The sequence below is a fragment of the Spodoptera frugiperda genome, chromosome 30 (assembly GCF_023101765.2).
Source record: "Spodoptera frugiperda isolate SF20-4 chromosome 30, AGI-APGP_CSIRO_Sfru_2.0, whole genome shotgun sequence".
NCBI classification, from domain to species: Eukaryota; Metazoa; Arthropoda; class Insecta; order Lepidoptera; family Noctuidae; genus Spodoptera; species Spodoptera frugiperda.
In genome coordinates, this window is record NC_064241.1 from 258469 (window position 1) to 278654 (window position 20186).

At 37.5% G+C, this 20186-nt stretch overlaps 1 protein-coding gene across 3 annotated transcripts in view; it reads right to left on the bottom strand.

Annotated features, from left to right (window-relative positions):
- The window catches only part of LOC118270120 (collagen alpha chain CG42342), a 219263-nt gene extending 199077 nt beyond the window's left edge, over positions 1–20186 (bottom strand). Inside the window, exon 1 of one of the 3 annotated variants that reach the window (XM_050706962.1) lies at positions 19747–20186. In XM_050706962.1, coding sequence (XP_050562919.1) covers positions 19747–20005 — 259 coding nt within the window. In that variant the 5' untranslated portion in view covers positions 20006–20186. The remainder of the gene's footprint in view (positions 1–19746) is intronic. The other 2 variants (XM_050706964.1, XM_050706963.1) reach the window with 2 other exon arrangements.

Consider the following 20186-nt stretch of genomic DNA (forward strand, 5'->3'; position numbering starts at 1 on the left):
CCGACATCGGCGAGTTCGCGCCAACTTTCATATAACACAAGTTTTTCCCCCAAACCTTGGTGGGGAGCGCTTGTGGTACCGCGTCTGTGTTTGATACTCATGCAGGGACACTGTACGGTATTATGTAAATTATTTAGTACATAACAATAAGAATAAATTTTCGCTTTAGGTTGACTATACAAATTGTATTTTTATCTGAAAATGGCATTTTCACAATAAATTCTGTCGGCAATTTTTATTTCAAAAAAGGGTACCTATCAAAGAGCACACATTTTACGATAAAACTTTTCCATTCCCAATAAATAATTCACAATAAAAATTTATATTTGAATGGAACGTCAATTTAACGAAAAAAAGGTTTTTCCAATTTGGACACAACAGAAAATAAACTCGAATATGTGGTCCGCACCGGGAGTGCGAGCAGTAGGCTGGCATAAGTGTTAACATGTGTTGTGTGAATTTGTCTCAGCAACAATATTGCGGACATTACCCACCGCACTGATTCCCCGCTGACGAGACAAAGAAAAACATTATAACAACCATTCATCTTGGGGAAGTCGTAAGACATAGGCTGCTGAAAAAGATCATTTGGAGCTTCCAAAGAAACAGTATCTTGCGATCTTTTACTACGATATATCATTAGAACTTCAGTATAATACTAGGTAAGTAACTACGTTACAGTGATTTTTTTTTCATACAATATCCTAAATTGAAGGTCGACGAAGGTGATTATAATATTTTTTGTGCAAAGTGAGCAATCAAATTACAGCGCCCATCTCAAAAATAAGGAGCTGACAATTACGAGTAATGCCTTAATGTAATTATGATGGATGATTTACAAGTTTTGCTCGTAAAATTATAATTGAAGTAACTGCTAATGAACTACTGCCATTTTTCGGTTCAATTAATGTCGTACTTCATTTGCATTTAAAATGATAGGCATTGGAAGTGTGCCCAAATATTTGGCGGAGACTGTGTGACCTCGCCGGGTGAAGGTGAGACCTAACTCAAATATTGTCTCTTAAATATTTAGTTCATTAAGAAACTATGAGATCACAGTACAGCTAAAATAAATCTTGGTTAAATTCTTTGCAAGAAAATGGCGCCGCGGCGTGGCAGTTGGAAAATCTAAAATAGTTGTAAAACAAAAGATTTTTTTAATGTTCTTAAAATATGAATGGTTCACACCGCGTATAATATTTCCGCTTTGTATTTTTCGTTTAAATACAGGTAAGTTGGGAAAACCTTTGACTTGTTACAAAAACAGATAGCACTGAATAAACACAACTTAAACCATTTCCCCGGAGAACTCACAAAAAGTTTAAAAACAACATTGTAAATATTCATATTCCAGAAGTAGGCCTACTAAAACAACGAAAAATTTATGAAAAAATAACAAGAGGCTTACACCACTTTAATAAGCGCCGGACCGCTCCAACAATCCTTTAAATACACCAACCCTTCGGCTGCGCCCGTAAAAAGATTCCCTATAAAAAGTACAACGGGGTTCGTTGGACCTCTGCCATGCCGGCCGCTGTCTGTTTAGAATGGAAACAGTGAAATGGCGCAGATTCAACCCTTTTTGTAGCTAAAAAGATTGGATTGCATTCGCTTGACGCTAACATTTATGTGGGTAAGACAATGCTCTTTGTGCGCGACGTACAGACAAGTTATTGAGGTATTCATTCGAATTTGTGTGCGATATACAGCTGAATACAAATGTGCTTGTTTACTTATAAACACAATAGTAAAGCTGTGTTGTTCCAGATCGCACAGACAACAATACATTACTTAACGCTCGTAGTGCAACGCCCAGCACATTACCGAGTGACTCAACAAACAAGAACACGGACTTGTTACATCCATTCTCGAATCATATCGAGCATAAAATCTTGGTATTAACAGTACATAATTTGGAGTAAAGCTGACAGCGTGTCTAATATGTGACAGTATCGTGGAGATCCGAATCGAAGTTACGCCCAAACCGTGTCGGGATGAACCGGGGACCCACGGGTGGTCGGGACCGGCCGCGGCGGGGGGTTACACAAATTAAATTACGAAAAACGGTCGAATCAATGTCTGGCGCTTACATAGCGCACCGACAGACTGACAAATATACGGAATCAAATTGCTGTGAAACGCGCGGTTTCGGGAAATCGTGTGTGTGTCGGTTCTGTTGTGATTTGTTAAAGTTATAAAAGAACGGACCCGTCGATCTGACGCGAGATTGGATTCTGATATCGTACTCGTTTTTATGTACGTATGCACACATTTTGTGTGAAAATTTAATCCCAAGTTGAACGGCCATTTTCTCTATGAAAGCACAGTGCTTAAATAAATATAATAATAATTAGATACAAATACACATATTGCAGTAGGCTGGTATAGGTTTCAAAGTTGTTCGGAACACACATAAAACTAAGAAGGAAGTTTAACAATTTATGCAAATCACTAAGCAAAATATTTTATTTAAGTGTCGAGCTCTATTCGTCAAATAAATATAGTTTCTCGTATTATAAGCTTTTATAAAAAGTTAAAAACACACCCACTCTTATAGCAGTTTCAATACATTTGAAACAAGTAGATAGTGCACTTAAAACTTCCAAATAACACTAAGTTAATCATAAATAGGAGTTGGATCGCTTGGAAATGGGCCATCAAGTTAGCGTATGCGAAATTTCCACTCGAGATACGAACGGATCCAATCTCTTACAAGCTTCCCATCGTTTGTGAAATATAGGGTGCAGGAGCCTTGGGGCTACGGTATAAAATAATATCCGATATGAAGGGAAAATGGCTGATAAAGGCGCCGCGATCGGCGATGCTATCGGGAGCCCGCTGAGTCTAGGAGCCGGCCACTACATTTTTATTGACTATCTTGAACAGAGACCGTTTTAAAAAGGGAAGATATAATGTGTGCTTTTAAATAAAAATTGATCTTATTTTTATGAAGTTACGTTAGACATAACACAAAATCGTTTGAAATTTTCTCTTTTCTGTGTTTGAAATACGGTTCATATTTTATCTCTTTTTTACCATAATGTTATCGATATGCCAAATGCTTGTCAGTTAGTTCCTAGTAAAAATAAAAATACTACAAAACACGTCGTGAAAAATTTTCACATGATTTAATTTAAAAAATTCTATAAAACTGTGAAAACTTTTGTTCTTATAGCTAGCTGCTGACCCAATTCCCGGTAATGGAGTTTTAAAAAGTCATGATAACCATTCGAAGAGCAAAATATTTCCACTCGAGTTACCTATAAAACAAGCTCCGTGTTATATTTCTAGAAAATCTTCAACGTCAGCTTTAAACTTGTCTGAAACTTTAAAAATAAATCTACAAGTTTTCATATAAATCCAAGTTTAAATTAAAACCTAGATTTTATATTTGCAATAGACAAAAATAATCTTAAGTTAGTAATTTGCGAAGAAATTTTGCGAATGCTATTTGGCTCTCGGCCTAAAACGGTTGTCCGTATGAGTAAGTTTAGTTGAAAACAAGGGGTGAAACCGGGCGGCGCGCTATATCGCCGGCACATTCACTACTTGCCCCATTTATTTCGTTAAGATACAATAATTTTACGTTTCTTTCGTATCTCCGGTCTGTGTATTGCTTTGTCTGAACAAGTTTCCTTGGACGAGGAAATAGCTCCCGGCCGCCGTCCGCCTTGTATGTACTGGACCCTATCTTCTCATTTCAGCGAAGAATTTCATTTCTCGTAGCTTAACATTATTTAGTTTAGTCGTAAACGTCAAGCATAGATAAAGTTTAATTTATTAATAACGTCTTTATTTACTACCAAATACCGGGCTTGGGTTTTCAAGGCTATCCAAATTGGCGCTCGCCACAATTTATGTCGGAGTCGACATTTTTCATTTTGTCGTCTAAAAATGTTATGAGAGTAATAAATTAATGGAAACATGAACATCGAAGGTCTTCCAGCAAATTGCATCGATCCATCTAACCGTACGACCTTATTCCCCGCCCCGGGTACAGATCCCACGTTACGTAGAGATTACTTCAAATGAAATACGTATTATCTTTAACGTTATCCGAACGGGAACAAATAATAATATACTTTTATGTATTGATCCTGCACTTAAACTCAACAGTCAGATGAAAATAAAACGTAGGAAATGCGATATTTTGTTTTATGCAACCTCGGCGTTAGTGGAAGACAACACCTGCAGCCACTTAAGAAAAATAATACAATATACCTGACTTTTAACGTTTGGTTATTACACGACCATAAAACGAACTAATGTTCAATGAACGAATATAATAAGACTGTTACCATTCAGTGTACAGGGTTCATTCACACGACACATCATTTCAACGAATCCGATCATAACATTTGAAATTCAAATGTAGTTACACAGGTAATAAAAAAATAAAACTATTTTTATGAAGTCATAAAGTGCAGTCGAGGACTCCCGGACTACAATCCGTGATGTCATATTTCAAGGGAAATGAAATACTTTTTATTGTTGCGAATATCGCAGTAAAGTGGAGGCAACACTGTTCTGATGACTCAATATTCGTATCATTTTAATGCAGTCATTTTACGGTGCTATTATCTTCGTATAATTGAATATTTTTATTTGTATCATGTATGTTTGTTCTAAGAAACTCTATTCTGTTTTCCATTTTGTGGCTACATGAGTAAAGTTTGTTTCCTTGTCCATGTTGTATACGTATGTATGTAGCTAACATTTTATAAATATCTTATACCAAAATATGATGTATATTTGCAGAGAAAAGCTACTCAAATTAACTCAGTGGCCCCCTGGAGCAACAGCCCAATCGGTCAGTCCGTCAACCCTCGACGTTAAATATAAACATCTAAAAACGTTTCATAATACAAACTATTAACGGTTCAAGGGGAAAATCTGAGCATCCCCCTCCGCAATTTACCGTGAAGTTGGTCGATGGTGGCGGGTAGACGTTTATGGCTCGAGCCCTGCTTTATTGGACCATATATCCTGGGACCCTCAGACTGCCCCTCGATTTTTACACCATATATAAAAAACATGTGTGATATTGGTTTAGTGCCTTTTATACGACGCGTGACCTCCGAGCTCACATTTATTTCATATTTTTGATGATATAGTTTCTACACCCGACAATGGGCTCAAAATCACCAGCAAATGTTACATATATTTTTGCAATAATATGTGTAGTAAGAGCGAAAAACAAACCGAATCAATAAATAGCAGACTCGACTTTCATGAGTAATAAAACAGTCTGAAAATTTATGAATATAAATCTCGTTTTTATCGAGGTTTCATTTCCTATAACTTTGTGTAGAACTTGGATGAAATATTATTGTGTCTATCAGAGCATGGCATTATAATATATTGTTGTATGTATGTGTGTGTAGCGTCAATTATCCGCATTATAATGTAAATTGCAGAGTTGTGTTTCATCAAGTCTGTGGTGTTGTGCTAGACATTGGAAGCGGAGAAAATGATTTTCTCGCTAATAAATAAGACTAGCTCCCGGGATACCATACTCATAATTAACTTTGTTAATTAATGCTTCTATTGTTCATTTCTAATTATACTTACTGTGAGCGTACAAGTAATTTGTGAAATGTGTTTAATTCTTAGTACATTGACCCTCCTTGCTGAAATAAGAAAAACTTCGTTGAATATCTGAAAGTTACTACCGCTAACATAATCTTCAAAATAAAATATTATCGAGCTCTCTCGACCCTTCTCACGTTGAAAAAAATAGTTCCTCGGGCTAAACAAGTTTCAGAGAATAGGCTATTTTAGAGAATACATGTTTATAGGCAATCCTTGCTTGATTTATAGACTGATGGGTCGATGTAATTTCAACGGAAAATGACGTTGCTACTTTATGAGTAGTTCGTATAGCAACAACTGTACTCGCACATAAGAATGATTATTGTTCGCTAGAGTTTTGTTCATCAGTACTGAGCTCACTAAAGAATTACTCATAAATCGCAGCACGGAATTCAACTGAAAGTTTATTTAGTTTTCCCCGTAACAGTGGTTGCTCCATGTCCAGCGTTATTGGTAAACTTGATTGCGGAGTCTGTTAGTTGGAATCACAAAATTAAGTGCTAATTGCTAACAGTAAACCGTAGACAGAACTTGCCAGTCCACCAATATCGGAATCCAAGAATCGAAACACCGATAAATTGTACTAAAGTTCAAATTAAATTAGTAATCAAACGGTGTTCCCGTACTAAGATAAAAGTAGAGGAAAATATGTCGATTTGTAAGCCGTACAAGTTCGTACTCCCACAAACGATTCAGAATGGTTGCGCACAACACATCAAAAGGTCCTGAAATAAAAGCTACCTTAAACAAACAGTATGAGTGGTTGGGACCCGACAGAGGTATAAAAATTCCAGAAGGGTTCAGCTGTTCGGCACGGGTATCGACCCGCAACACGTGCCGACAGCGTGACGGACATTTAAACTGGTGTATTGACGAGCTCCCCGCGAGGTGAACCAGAAGGGTCGCTCTTTGATTCACAATTTATTGGAACTGCGAGATTTTGCAAAAATGTATTTTGGGAGGTTTGTGTATCATTGTTTGCAGCGGTTTCGGGAAGGCTTCTGTTGCGTTGGGTGTTTCTTATAGCGGTCTGTGTGTTTTATCGAATAGGTGGCAAACGAGCAATTGGGTTCATTATACGGGTAATATTGCTGAGTATATTTTACTTATTAAATTCGGTTTTAAAACATTGTGCACAATACAATTTGGTTTACTATTGATGAAGCTGTAGTAGCTGTGTAGCTATTTATTTTTCCCAAGTTTTGGTCAAAAATCTACTACTTACTAATTATTCAACTTGTATGATACATGCGTATTAAGTACTAGGCGTTTTTTATATTTATCTTTGTCCAGACTCAACCTTTTGTAACCCCGTTCCAGTGACGTATGCGGCAGTCATAATCGTTAGTGGTCCCGCCATGGAGCTGCAGGCCGCGATACGGCGAGGATACATCCTTTTACCCCTAAAGTCCCTGAAAGTAACGAATATTTTGTTCAGATCAACTCAATTCTGTCCCTCGGAGTAATTTAGCGTCATTTATAATCAGCTGCGGCTGACGTTTACAGTGTTCAGCACATGTCTTGTTTACATTATGGGGCTTTATACATTACGTGCGGTTCAATTATGGATGGAGTTCTTGTGTCATGGCGGTTCTTAGATTTGGTTAATTTAATAAAAAATTGCAAGAATCCCTTAGAAACATATTTTCCCGTTTCTTTGTAAATATCATACAAGACAATTTTTATGGTATTGAGTGTACAGTTGGATGTCGAACCGACTATACGCGAAGATGGCACGCGCTAAATAATTATAATTCGTAAGAATCACGTTATACAACTATCCATATATTCCAGAAAAATTGTTCAAATTGAACCTACTCGAAGCACTGCGCTATACAGACGACGGTCATAATCGTTAGTGGTCCCGCGTCCGCGTCCCGGCAGTGGCAGCACATCGCTGCGCCCCGCGATACGTAGGAAGGAAGTTTTTAATTACTCCATCCGTTTGCCCAATGTTACATCTCTGTCTGCCCCTCGTACGAGATAACCGCTTGCTTGTACCGAGCTGTTGGGATTTTATTTAATTGCTTTATTAGTCTACTTGCAGACACCCTGTGTAGTGTGTAGTGTGTACTAACTACGTAGGTATTGTTTTTATTGTAGGGAAATAAATGAAAATTTTGAATTAAGGGATGATACGAACAGTGCTAAGTTTATCTTTATAAGGTCGTTATGATGAAATCAGTTGAGAAACTTATATGCTTATGAATCCTTAATTCGATTGAAAAACGTTACTTGACGAATGAAACTACGTGCATCTGAAATATTTATTGGCAGACTTCGTATCGGACGCGAGATTCAATCAATCACGTATCCTTGCTCAAGCGTGTTCGTAATAGAAAACATCTAAAACTCATCTATAAGTTATGAAATGTTATTGCAAGAAAAATAAAGAAGTAAAATCCGCTGAAGCTACAGAAATATAGTCTTCATTCGTTGAATTTTAGACAGAATAAGTTTTTCGCGAGTGACCCAGTTTTATTGGCTGAGAGTGTGGTATCTTTTTATTCTGCGGGTCTCGGATAGTTTTGCTCGAATTAAGCCACGCGTGTGTATCGATACAAGTCCATCACTAGTCGAGCAACTCGAGCATCGAGAGAAATGCACGCGTGAATAAACTGAACGGACGCGATGTAATTGCGATCTCATGGAAATAAATACAACAAGGAAAATAATATAAAGTTAATAGAATCGTAGCTCAAGCAAGTAAATTGTTTATTGATGTTTTTATAGGAAATGTTTTTGTTTATACGAAGTTCTTCCTTTGATAAAATAAACAACATAAACATAAGACAACAACTTAAGATGTAAATCTTAATGTTCTAAAACAGCTATTTAACATTCGTTAATTATACAATGGATACTAACCAGTAACCAGCTACGGTAAACAGTTACAAAAATACCAGTTCCACGTGTTTATCTAACGTAATTTAGTTTTAAACTCATATCGTTAATTCAAATTACCAACTCACTAAACTTAAACTGCGGTACAGAGTAGACTAATTAACATAAATATAGCAATAACCACATAATAAACCAAAACATAACTTGTGCCCTAATCTCTTAACCCGCTGTGACAATCCTGATAAAGTTAACGCCAACTCACAGCTCACCTGCTTCATTTGATATTCTAAACTGTTCTAATGTAAACTATAAACATTTAGAGATGGAGTATCTCGATAAAATATTCATAACGTTATATCACGATTTATGATAAAGATAGTAACGTTAAAAGCATCGATTTCGAATATCGATTTACTTAATTGTCAACGAAGCACCCACGCGGGACAATAATAGTATGCTGAGATATACTTTGATTGCGTTTAATGACTGTATTTGAAAATATCATAAAACTAGTTTTCATTTTGAAGAAAAATCAAGACAACGCAACGTTTTTAACGTTGTTTATGAGGTGTCATAAACGTGTGAACGTTGGACAAAGTTCTGTAAGATAAGGGCTCGTCGAGTGTCATTGAAGTTTATGTATGCTTTATTGGTGTCTGCCTACTAAACACCCCACTACAAGTATATCAGCCGCTGCTCAGCCCCGCTTTACTCGCAGCTGTAAACTTTACGAGCTAGTGCTGTCCGAATCGTGTGGTTATTTACACGCACCTATTAACCGGTGTTTAACGATAATAACTTCAATAGTGACAAATAAATTGTGACATTATTTATATGTCATATTTTTATTGTTATTGTTTTGGCTTAACTGCTTTCGTTTAAGTTTTGATAAATTTTATATAACATTTTGTTTAAAATTATAAGTAGCTAACTAGGTATTTTAAACTGTATTTTTTTTGTATTTAGGTTTATTTTGTCCTTGTATAATATTTAAAAGCTAAGTAAGTAATGTTATTTTGTTAAATAATGTGTAAATCAACTGTTGATTAATCAGATGTCATGTTATGAACTTAAAATATAAAATGAAAATGACAAATAGAACAGCTCGACTGGCCGCAGCCGAAGCCAACGTGTGACCATAACACATCGGATGGCGGGGTGCCAACACACCGCCAATAACCAGCATATCGGGAGTTCATCTCCCAGTCGATAACCATTTGGATCCACACAGCTCGGCCAAATCCATGGAATATTCTCCAAGACTTATGGCCGCCGGTTGGCCATGATACAATACTCGTTAATGGGATAACATGCTCTTGGTCTTTGATTGAACTATTTGGAGCTGAAGTCAAGACTTTGGAGAGCAGCCAGGAGCATAGAATGCTTAGATACAGCTACGTAAAGTTGTGAGTTAGTTAGTTGAGGTGGTTTTAATGTCTATACTCAAAGTTTTAATGTACTGTCTATAGACAGGAGCAAAGATAACACAAAGAAATAGGTAGATTTATATTTAAGTAGGGGGTCGTTTATAGAGAATTGGTAATTATTAAGCAAATGTATACTAAGATGGTTTCATGTCTAGAATAGATATGTATGTACATATAAACATAATGTTTAGACAAGTGTACATACAGAGTTTGCTAGCTGACGTCTGATTGTTAAACCACAGAAAGCAGTACGAGTATGTAGTATGGTCGTTACATCGTGCATGCTAGTTATCCCACAGTGGCCCACAGTTGGACAGCTCGGCAACTAGTTGAGACAAGATAACGCGGGTCACTGTGCACATATTGTGCACTATTCGTACATAACAATGTGCACAGATATGTGTTAGTTACGAGGGCGCTGCAACAATATAGCTCTCGGATTAAATTCGTTGTGTCACAGGGGGTGTGAGTGCGGCTGCGTTTTCCACAGTTTATATATCTGCATAGAAATTAAATAAAGCGATCAACGGAGGGTTGTGTATATTTTTTCACAGAATTTAACAATAGCCTACTTTATAGTTTCAAAATATTGAATGTGAACCGGCCTTTGATCGTATTTCTAAGGGTTTATTGAACACCCACCATCTGGTCTGATACCTACGTAGGGAAATTTGAGATATTAGGTACCGAATATTACGTAAACTATTTTAGTCTTACACATTTATAAGGGTTACGGTTAGTAGTCTTACGTAAAAAATCATTGCTTGTTGGCTAAAGGAATAAAAACACCATGGCTTCCATAGCACCTGTATTCATTCTAACGTTACCTACAAAAAGCCAATGCTTTTCCCATAGCCAACGAAATTAATGAGGTTTTCTTTCAGGAATTTATTCAGTGCCGAGCTAATGGCGGTGTTCAATGAGCGGCAATAAACCTATTAGTTTTAAGTACGTGCGATAATGGATCAGATCCACATTACAGGAATGTGCGTGTACCCAATCTACAGAACAATTTATTAATTCTTGGAAGTCATGGAAGGGCATAAAAATGTTTTGCTTTAATATTTCAACACCTTATAAGTATTTCATTCCAGTAAAACATATTTTCCTAAAAGGTAGATTCTAATACTAAAAAGTACGAAAAATCTCAATAATAAATACTCTACCCGAACCTGGAATCGAACTTCGAAAAAAAAACACTTCATATAACATTAGGTATAATGAGACAGCATAATGTCTCTTTTTATCCTAAGCTAAAGAATTCAACAATAGTAGTGGTGAAATATCTGTGAGCGTTGCACCCAGCGCTCTCCATAAATTAAGTGGCAAGTTAAAACAGCATAACTTGGGGAATTAGTATGCATTGTGGAGCGGTTGGCTTATCTGGAGAACAATGCACTTGTAACGCTGTTCATATTCGGCAGCTAGGTGCTAGTGCGACACCCGACTCCTCCCGAATTTTGGTAACTTAACTACCTAGACCCACATAGATACAGTAACTAGGAGTGTCTGTGGATTTTTTTCGCTGAGCGTCGGCTTTTTACTCGTAAAGACAGTAATGAAATTTTAAAAAGTATTGCTAGTTAATAAGTACCAGCTTATTTCCATGCAGCGATCATACGTTCGAGACTACGAATTATATCGAAATACACAATATATAACAACGAATATTAAAATTGTGACCCATTGTTCTGCAACCACATTTGCGACAATGCTGATGGACCGGGCATCTTAAGACATTTTTCTTTTCAGTCACCTTGTCTTTTCAATGGTCGGTTCATATCTGACGGAATATGAGTCGCGTATCATCGGTCGCGTGACGCCAGAACAGGCAAATGTACCTATAGAAAAACAATTGACCGTTCACACTCAACCGATGATACGCTCGACGTATTTTACGTCAGATATGAACTAACACTAAGTATATAATTTGGCCATGTGATTTAGACACGGCTAAACCAAGTCATTAAGATTTTTCTCCGGTGTTACTTTTATTAGTAAAAGCTGCTATTTATTTCGTACTTAACTCCTGGGTAGTTGTTGCAAATAATGAGCAGTTCCGCGGTGTCCACTAACGCTAGAATTATGAAAATTATTTCAACGATAACTGTTATATCCTAGGATTCCTTTTTTCTTTTTATGTAAACGAATTAACCGTATGGTTTTCAGTGCTCTTTAGTTTTTATTACGAAGAAAAAAATATTAGTAAGTGCTGGAATGTTCTCTAGGGAGCTTCAATGGCACTTAAGTTAGTCCTTGAAGACCACGGCTTGTGAAGAGTGCTGGTAATCACCTCGTCTCGGAGACTAGGGTAGTTTTACGATCAGCAATTGTTTCTAATGTTCTTCAATAATATCTTACGAATGATGAATCGAGCGATCTGTCTGCAGCCGAATATTATCTGACTAGACTTCATATAAAGCTATGTCTTCACGTAGACTACAGAACTTTATTTCAATTTTAAATTAATATATTATGATCTTTACTATGTTGAATTATTTGAGACGTTCCACAAATGACGTGCATAATAATATGTTACCTACGTTATGTTTTAATCAGCAGCGAACACCGCGCGCGCCGCTATTTGCAATACACAACCCCAACAGCGATAGAAAGTAATGAGTCCTGTCATACTGTCTACTTTACAGCATACTGCGGCGCATAGCTGTGACGTCACTCGGTGATTTAGCCCCGGCTTGTTCTAACACCACCTTTACGACTCACTTCCCGACTGCTCCGCATAACATTCTGATTTTTACAATTCATGTATCATAAGCTTTACAACCGAAACTCGGAATAGCGCAAAACTAAGCAACCTCTTAGAAATTCCAATGAATTAATTCTAAACCCAATTCACTCGCGTGTAAGGTACATATTCGTATATTTTCTTGAAATTTAATTTAAAACTGCGGTGTGCACTTATATCTCGAGGGATTTAGCGTCAAATTGGATTGCTTTTCTACAAGTTGTGCATTTGCATAAGGACAAAAGATGTTAACGCCATTGGGCGGGAAATTTGTACGGAGCGGGGAACTTGCACACAATGGATATAATGGCCAACTGTTATCTCTGATATTTAACTTCATCACTTAGAGCAACTCTTTTATTCAACTTTACTAACACAACAAAGCGACCCTTGTTTACTGCAACTTGTAATGAGAATACTAAGATAATGAGAACGTGTACTCGTATTAGCAAAAATATATTCCCAACTAACAATAATGTTGACCACGTTTACAAAAAAACATGGCGCAGCTTTTACAAATTATTATCAAAGTAGAAAATCCGCATCTGCATTTTTATCGCGAAAATACTCTTAAAAACGTTCAAAACATTCCGACATTTTAAAAACGGTTTAAGAGCTAAGCTTTAAATAAATATCTGACTGAATTCCTGCAGTACAAAATAAATTATAATTGTGTGAAATTAGAGCTCAAATTTGTTTGAAAATAAAAAGTATTTACAAGCAAAGCAATGCATGTTGCGCAGAATGAAATATTGAAAATTCCGCGGGACGTGTGTGCAAAACCACTGGATTCTGTTTTGCATCCATTTTGGTCCTTATACCAACGGCTACAAGGACCATTTTCGAGATAGCAAATGTATTGTAAAATATGTTCTGTACATGTTTCTGCTACTGGCTTTGACACTTGTCGCGATGTTATTCAGTCTTCGGTTTAAAGACCTTTCACATAAGATTTTGCTAGTGCAGATAAAATGTTATTTTAAAGTACTTCAGATTCTTCGGGATCTGATTACACTGATTTACACAATTTATTTTCTTAAATATTTATTAACAATACTTGTGTACAAAGATTGGGGCAAAAATAACGTGTAATCTTACTCAGTATTACACTGTGCTGTAGTTGCCTTATAACTTTTTGTTTTCCCTTTAGAATGTAAATAATGGTAATAAAATAATTCGTATTTAAGCTTAGCACTGCACGTCAGCTTAATGAGTATAAGAGGTATTTAAGGTGATGAGAACAAACATGAAAGTAAAGAAGAAGTATTGTATCTTCTTTTAAATCGCAGCGACCACGCACCGCCTCGTGTGTAGAGTGCTTAACATGTAAAAATATTAGAGTACGCTATGACACCACTGTCATATTACTGGCACGTTGGTAAACGCTAACAAATTGCATGTTTAATGTGATTTGTGAACGACACAAACGCAGCGACGCGACTACATTGCTGCTTTTCCATGATGAATCGTATTACATCGCGTTATTAATGTTGACATGTAACTTGCGAATTACGGATTTGTCGAATATGTTTAAGTTCATTTTATGTTTATTTAGAATCTTGTTTAGACATTCTAAGATTTGAAATTAGGTTTCATATTAATCTGCCGGTGGTCGGGTCTAAGTAAGGAGTTGCTAATTGGCTATTTCGTTATGGTAAACTGTTATAGATGTAGCAGACTTGGAACATTCAGAATCCTATGATTCATGTTATTTCAGCTGGGTTGCAGCTAGCTCAGCAGCTAAAATTATGAATTGAACTTGTGTATTCTGACTATTTATTTTTTTATATCACACGATAAATCACATATTTTTTGACGGTTGAAGTCGTCTGCAGTAACATAAAACCAAAGTTCAATGAATTTATGTCATCAATAAATCAAATGTGAGGACTTAGTACATGTTTGCTTAACGTTGAACGAAAATGAAACGAGAGCACGTTCAGCCCTTTGATTGGTTGGTTCATTCGTGCCGGCCAATCAGAGGGCCGAACGCGCTCTCGTTTTGCTTTTATTCAACGTAAAGCAAACTCGTACTAAGGTTACTGATAACTTAGTCACAAGTGGAACATAAATAACCAAGTCACTATTCGATTTCAACCCTCCCATACAAAATAGTTTCAAGTAAAATTGTAATCAGAATCAAGTAACATTTCACCCATACAACATACAGCTATAAATCTGAACAGTTTGCGCAAACTTTGGAGCGGAAAAATAGTAAAGGGAAGGTTTTGAAAGCGTCCCTCAGCGACTTATAACTGGAGTCAATTTATTTCTTAAATACAACTTCCCACACGCACGTACATGTAATATATACATAAGCCCGAGTTAGTTGCGTGCCTTACGCATGTACATACATATATGTACATAGGTATATAGGACCGCATAGCTTTGGAAAATTCTTTATTTGGTTTAAAAATAAAATCTGTAACAATACAACACCCAGTTTTCACTAGTTATGTTATTATTAGTCCCATATAATAGAGAGTTAGCATGAGAATATACCCATATATTAGACATAATTTCAGTGCTAAGAAATTTTCGACAACACTGAAAGTAATATAAACCTTTGTTTGACCCAGGAGTCTAACCTGAGAGGCACCACGAAAGAAGCAGCTCTAGACCACCACAGATGAGGCTACTGAGCTGATGACCGACACGGCGCTGCGGATAAGGTAACAGGTTACCGGGGCTCCGGCTAAAAGTAGGAGCAAAAATGGGGTGGTTTTTAGTTAGTGAGAGTCTTGACACTTCCTCTCTCCTCACCCAAGGTAGAAAAGTCTTTGGATAATTTTTCTCCCTCAACAAAAAGCTATGTTAAGAAGTTTCATTTTGCTTTTCTTAGTTCAGCAATACAGCTGAAAATACTCAGTAAGTAAACTGTGTAAGTACAGAGTGTGTAGGAACATAAGTTTGGTCTCTGGCGAGTTCAAGTTAAGCGAATGGAGATTGTGACCGCACTCCGCACCGGTCTCGGGCGGCGATGTTCTGCAGCCGAACTAAACTGGACGCAATGTAGCGAACGTACACTTGTGAATTTTCTACATTTATTATATCAAAAAACATTGCAATACGGTAATGTTTTAAAATAGAATAATCAAACAATTTGTTTCGAAGTAATTGTTTCTTGATTGGTCCGTAGAACGTTTGCGTGATTTCAGGCTTCATGTTAATTTACAGAACTTATTTTAGAATAATAAATTACATTTATATCACATTTCGCACTAATATTATAAATGTGAAAGTTTGTTTGTTTGGATGTTTGTCCGTCAATCACGCAGAAACTACTGAACGGATTTTTATGAAGTTTGGTATACAGATAAGGTATGAGCTGACTTGAATATAGGATACTTTTTATTCCACAGGTACGCGGGTGAAACCGCTGGCAGATGTTAGTTATAAGTATTTACGGAACATGTCATCAGTATAAATTCTGTAAACACTTTTGTACTAATATATAAAGAGGAAAGGTTTGATTGTTTATTTGCATTGAACATTCTCCGAAAGCTTCAAAACTACTAGACCAATTTGGAAAAATCTTTAGTCGTCGCCATTGGAAAACTAAATGTGTCTAAAAGATTGGACCTTCTCAAGATTCCTGCAACCGAAGCCACCGGATAAAAGCTAGTATTAAAGAAATGAAAACGTTCTCAACATGTCAGGGGCCATCAACTTACTACATTAACATCAAATATTACAACTAAGCACCCTTTTAACCAAAACCCGCCATACTCATGTAGGATTGAGTGGTAGCAGGCAGTTCTCAGTCAACTAATCATCGAGGCAGCGGCTCATTACTCTCCGGTTGACAGACGAATTTATAAGCGCGGCCATCTTGTGCACATCTCATTTGTCAGGGTGGCTCGTAAATTGTGCCGTATTGCTGCTGCGAGCCAAATCCGTGGCGAGGTTTTTGAAGTCTGTTTTCGTATGTTAATGGTTCATTAGGTTGATATTAAAATAGGAATGAGTGTTGTGTGCATGTTACTGCTTCATATTATTTGTGCTTGTGTTAGGGATAATAATGTGTTGTTTGAAGACGCTCGTGGATGGTTTAGCCGTGACGCGTTTGGTTTAAGAGGTGGAACTTAAAATTATACCTTTTTAGGAATGTAAGAAGAGTTTTTTTAAACGTTGCCCCTACACTAGGATTTTCTCCTGTGTCGTGGGTGCGTTTACAAACACACAAGTTCACATACACATGACACCCAGATCCGAAACAATATTATGTGAATCTCATAAAGAGTTGTTCCGTGCGGGAATCGAACCCGCTACACGTTGCGTGGCAGCCGGTTGCCCAGCTATCGCGCCAACCGCGCAGTTTGTTCGTTAAATATTTGCTTAAGATCTATAATTTCTATCACTTGATTTCTTGAAATTATAGTTAATTTGAATATCAACAGTCTTAAATAGAAGTACTTCAAGTTACAGCTCCGTTGTATTATTTCCCTCTGAAAGGGTTTCGCAGATCCTTATCCTTATTGGAATCCTTGAGGTCTCCGAATATAATGTTGATTTATCTCGAGTTCAAAATTCAAACAGATAACTTTATTCGTAAACAAACATTTTAGATTAAAATCAATTCCCGAGCTCGTTACCGTACATATACTTGTATACATGCGTCGTACAAATATCAAACAAACAGTAATTAACATATTTTTCCAAAATCAAACGTCGGGTTAAGCAAATTATACGCTCGTTTACTTTATAACTTGTCTGTACACACCGCCCCGGGTATACCCGGCCGCACGGGTTGATACACTCGGCTTCGGTTACACCCGGTTAACCGTAACCGGACCCTTACATGGTTCTTTGTTGGTATAAATTTATTGAGCGCATAATTTTATGCGTACTGGTCTCTACGGTTAATCGTTCGGTTTGTAGAGACCGGATGTGGAAAGGTGGAAAAATAAATACCGACAATATGACGATTTCCATCCATTTTCCTACAAACATTTTATTGTTAAAATTATCTCGTTCACCTTTATACTTTTTAATGAGATTGTGTACCTGTGACTTTATATTTACATACTTAGTGTCAAGTTTTCAATCTAATTCAAAAACAGATTAAACTGTCATCAACTTCAACTCTCCAAAGCTAACAGTAGATGATGAAACATATGAAACAACAATGAACGCAGCGCTGCAGAACGAATAGTCAATAAAAATGCGAAAATAAAAATAAAGGCGTTTTGTGAGGAGACTTGGTGAAGAAAAGTTTCCACTAATATTGCTGAAGTAAGGCAATAAAGGCGCATAACGGGCCATGTAACAATTATGGACGTCTCCCCGTCGTCTTGTAGCAGACGGAGTAACTGTTATGGAGTGGAAGTGGAACTTCCCTCCAAGTACTCCTCCGAGGATACCGGAGCCGCGGGCGAAGAGAGGCTATGTTCTGATACATATTTATATATTATGTAGGTATTGTGTATAATGATAGATACTTTAGGGGTTATAAAATGATTCAATGTTTGTATCGATATTTGAACGAGATTTTGTGAGTGACTAAGAATTGAAAAGATAATTATAAGTGAAATGTCTGATAATAGTGCCGCTATCAAAGCTTTAAAATTGTTTATATGTATTGGAATAAGATTAAATATTCATTACTTGACCTATAAGCTGTGGAAAACAAATAAAGACAATGTTTTCGCTGAAATACACGTTTAATTTAAATGATCATGAGTATTAACAACCACTGATAGTATCTCCGGGCAGTCGTTTAATATTCGTTTGCAATTTAATCGGTGTTGAAATAAAATTATCGTAATGCAAATTACTTTTGCGTTCCCAAACAGTTTAATGTTTGCAGTTGACACCTGTTCTCGTAATAAACTAGACGTAATATTAAATTATATCTGTTTTCGTTTATCAGCTTTTAGTATTTCATAATTATACTAAGATAATTTGCAACGACTGATTGAAATCCACGGTCTTACTGTACCTACAGAAATATACAAAATGTTGACTTTCCGATGCGAAATGGTAGAGTTAATGTTAACAATATAGCGCTCGCTCCAGTGCACTTTGAGAAGTGGCCAAACTCGGCGCGGCGTCGGAACTCCGCGAGGCCTTCTTTAATTCCAGTCCATGGCGTCTCAGATAAGAAGTAGATCGAAGTAACTTTCCGATGCGAGAACTTCAAACAATTAAGCCTTTATTTCGCGCTTCCAACAATGAGAAGTAATTAGCGGAGTGCTTGACGATTCCGGCATTTTTTGTAAAGGGAACTTTTCAAAATACCCTCCTATTGTTCGTAAATTTTCATCAAACTCCGCGCTGACCCCGACGGGAATCTTATTAACGGGCGACGACGCTCCGATGTTTTATTGAAGCTATTGAATCTATCGGCCAGGCGCGAGGCGCGACGGAAACAACCAATATGCTGTAGATAACAAATCTTTGGGGCAATTTAAAGGGCCATTTTTAATATCCGCTCGAGGTCAACATCCTTCCCTTCGCACGGCCCTTCCCGCCGCTCTATGTATCATATTAAATTGAATAAAGGTTGATTTGTAGGCCTGAAAGAACGTTTTCAATACTCCTTATTGAACCATTATGTCTAATGGCTGTGACAATAGAGCATTACAAATTTGTCTCGTCGAGTGAAGCTCGGGTGCCAGACGAGCACAAGTGGACGATTGCTGTCGGAAGACAATGTAGATCTTATCTTTATTGTGGGAAGGTTCTTTTTCGGGTGGATACAAGAGATGTTCCAATTGAGTTTATCACCGGATATTGTAAAATGGTCGTAGTTAGTCGGCACAATGTGTCGGTAGGCATTGACGGGCTTGCGGCACGCTTGCGGCCTCCGATTGTGTTCGGGACTGTACTAAAATTAATTTGATGGGTACACTCCACAGCTTATGGTATTATGTAGAGGCCGATTGAGGCGTTAATTAAATTTCCTCAAAATTAAGCAATCTCAACCCGAAACACTTGCGTTTGTCTTGTGTACGTGCAATATTTTACAATTTCCTCTTACGTTTAAAAGGCTTTTGGTAAATTATGTATTTTGATGAGGTTTCACAAAATGTTAAAGGAAGGATGTAAACAAAAGTATATTTTCATACATTTATAAATTAATAGAAAAGGTCTTGTGACTTTGAACAGCCTCTAGAAATATTGAGTTTCACTAACCTGGGGGACAGATGCAGTCTCCTACATCTCGCTCCTTCCTGGAGAGCTCGGGTCCTGCAGCCAGCGCCGGCTCCTGCTCCTGCGCCGCTCGGCGTAGCTCCTGGAAGTGCTGCTCCAACACTAGCACTCGCTGCTCCAGCGTGTGCTGGCGGTACAAGCCGTAGCCACAGATTATGAAGAAGAAGCCACAACAACACCACAACACTACAGTGTTCAGGACATTCTTGTCACCGTCCTGTCTGAAATTAGGATTAGCCATGTTCGAGCTCAGTGATTAATGATCGGAGTGCAAAGGATCATTGTCAAGATCGGTATGGACTATTCGTAAGGTCAGGCGTGTATGGATCAATTGGTTCGGTGTGGCCTGGTGCGCCGGTGGGTTGGCACTGGGGCTCCGGCGGGCGCGCGCGGCTCCCTCGGGAAAGGAAGCGGCCCGTCCA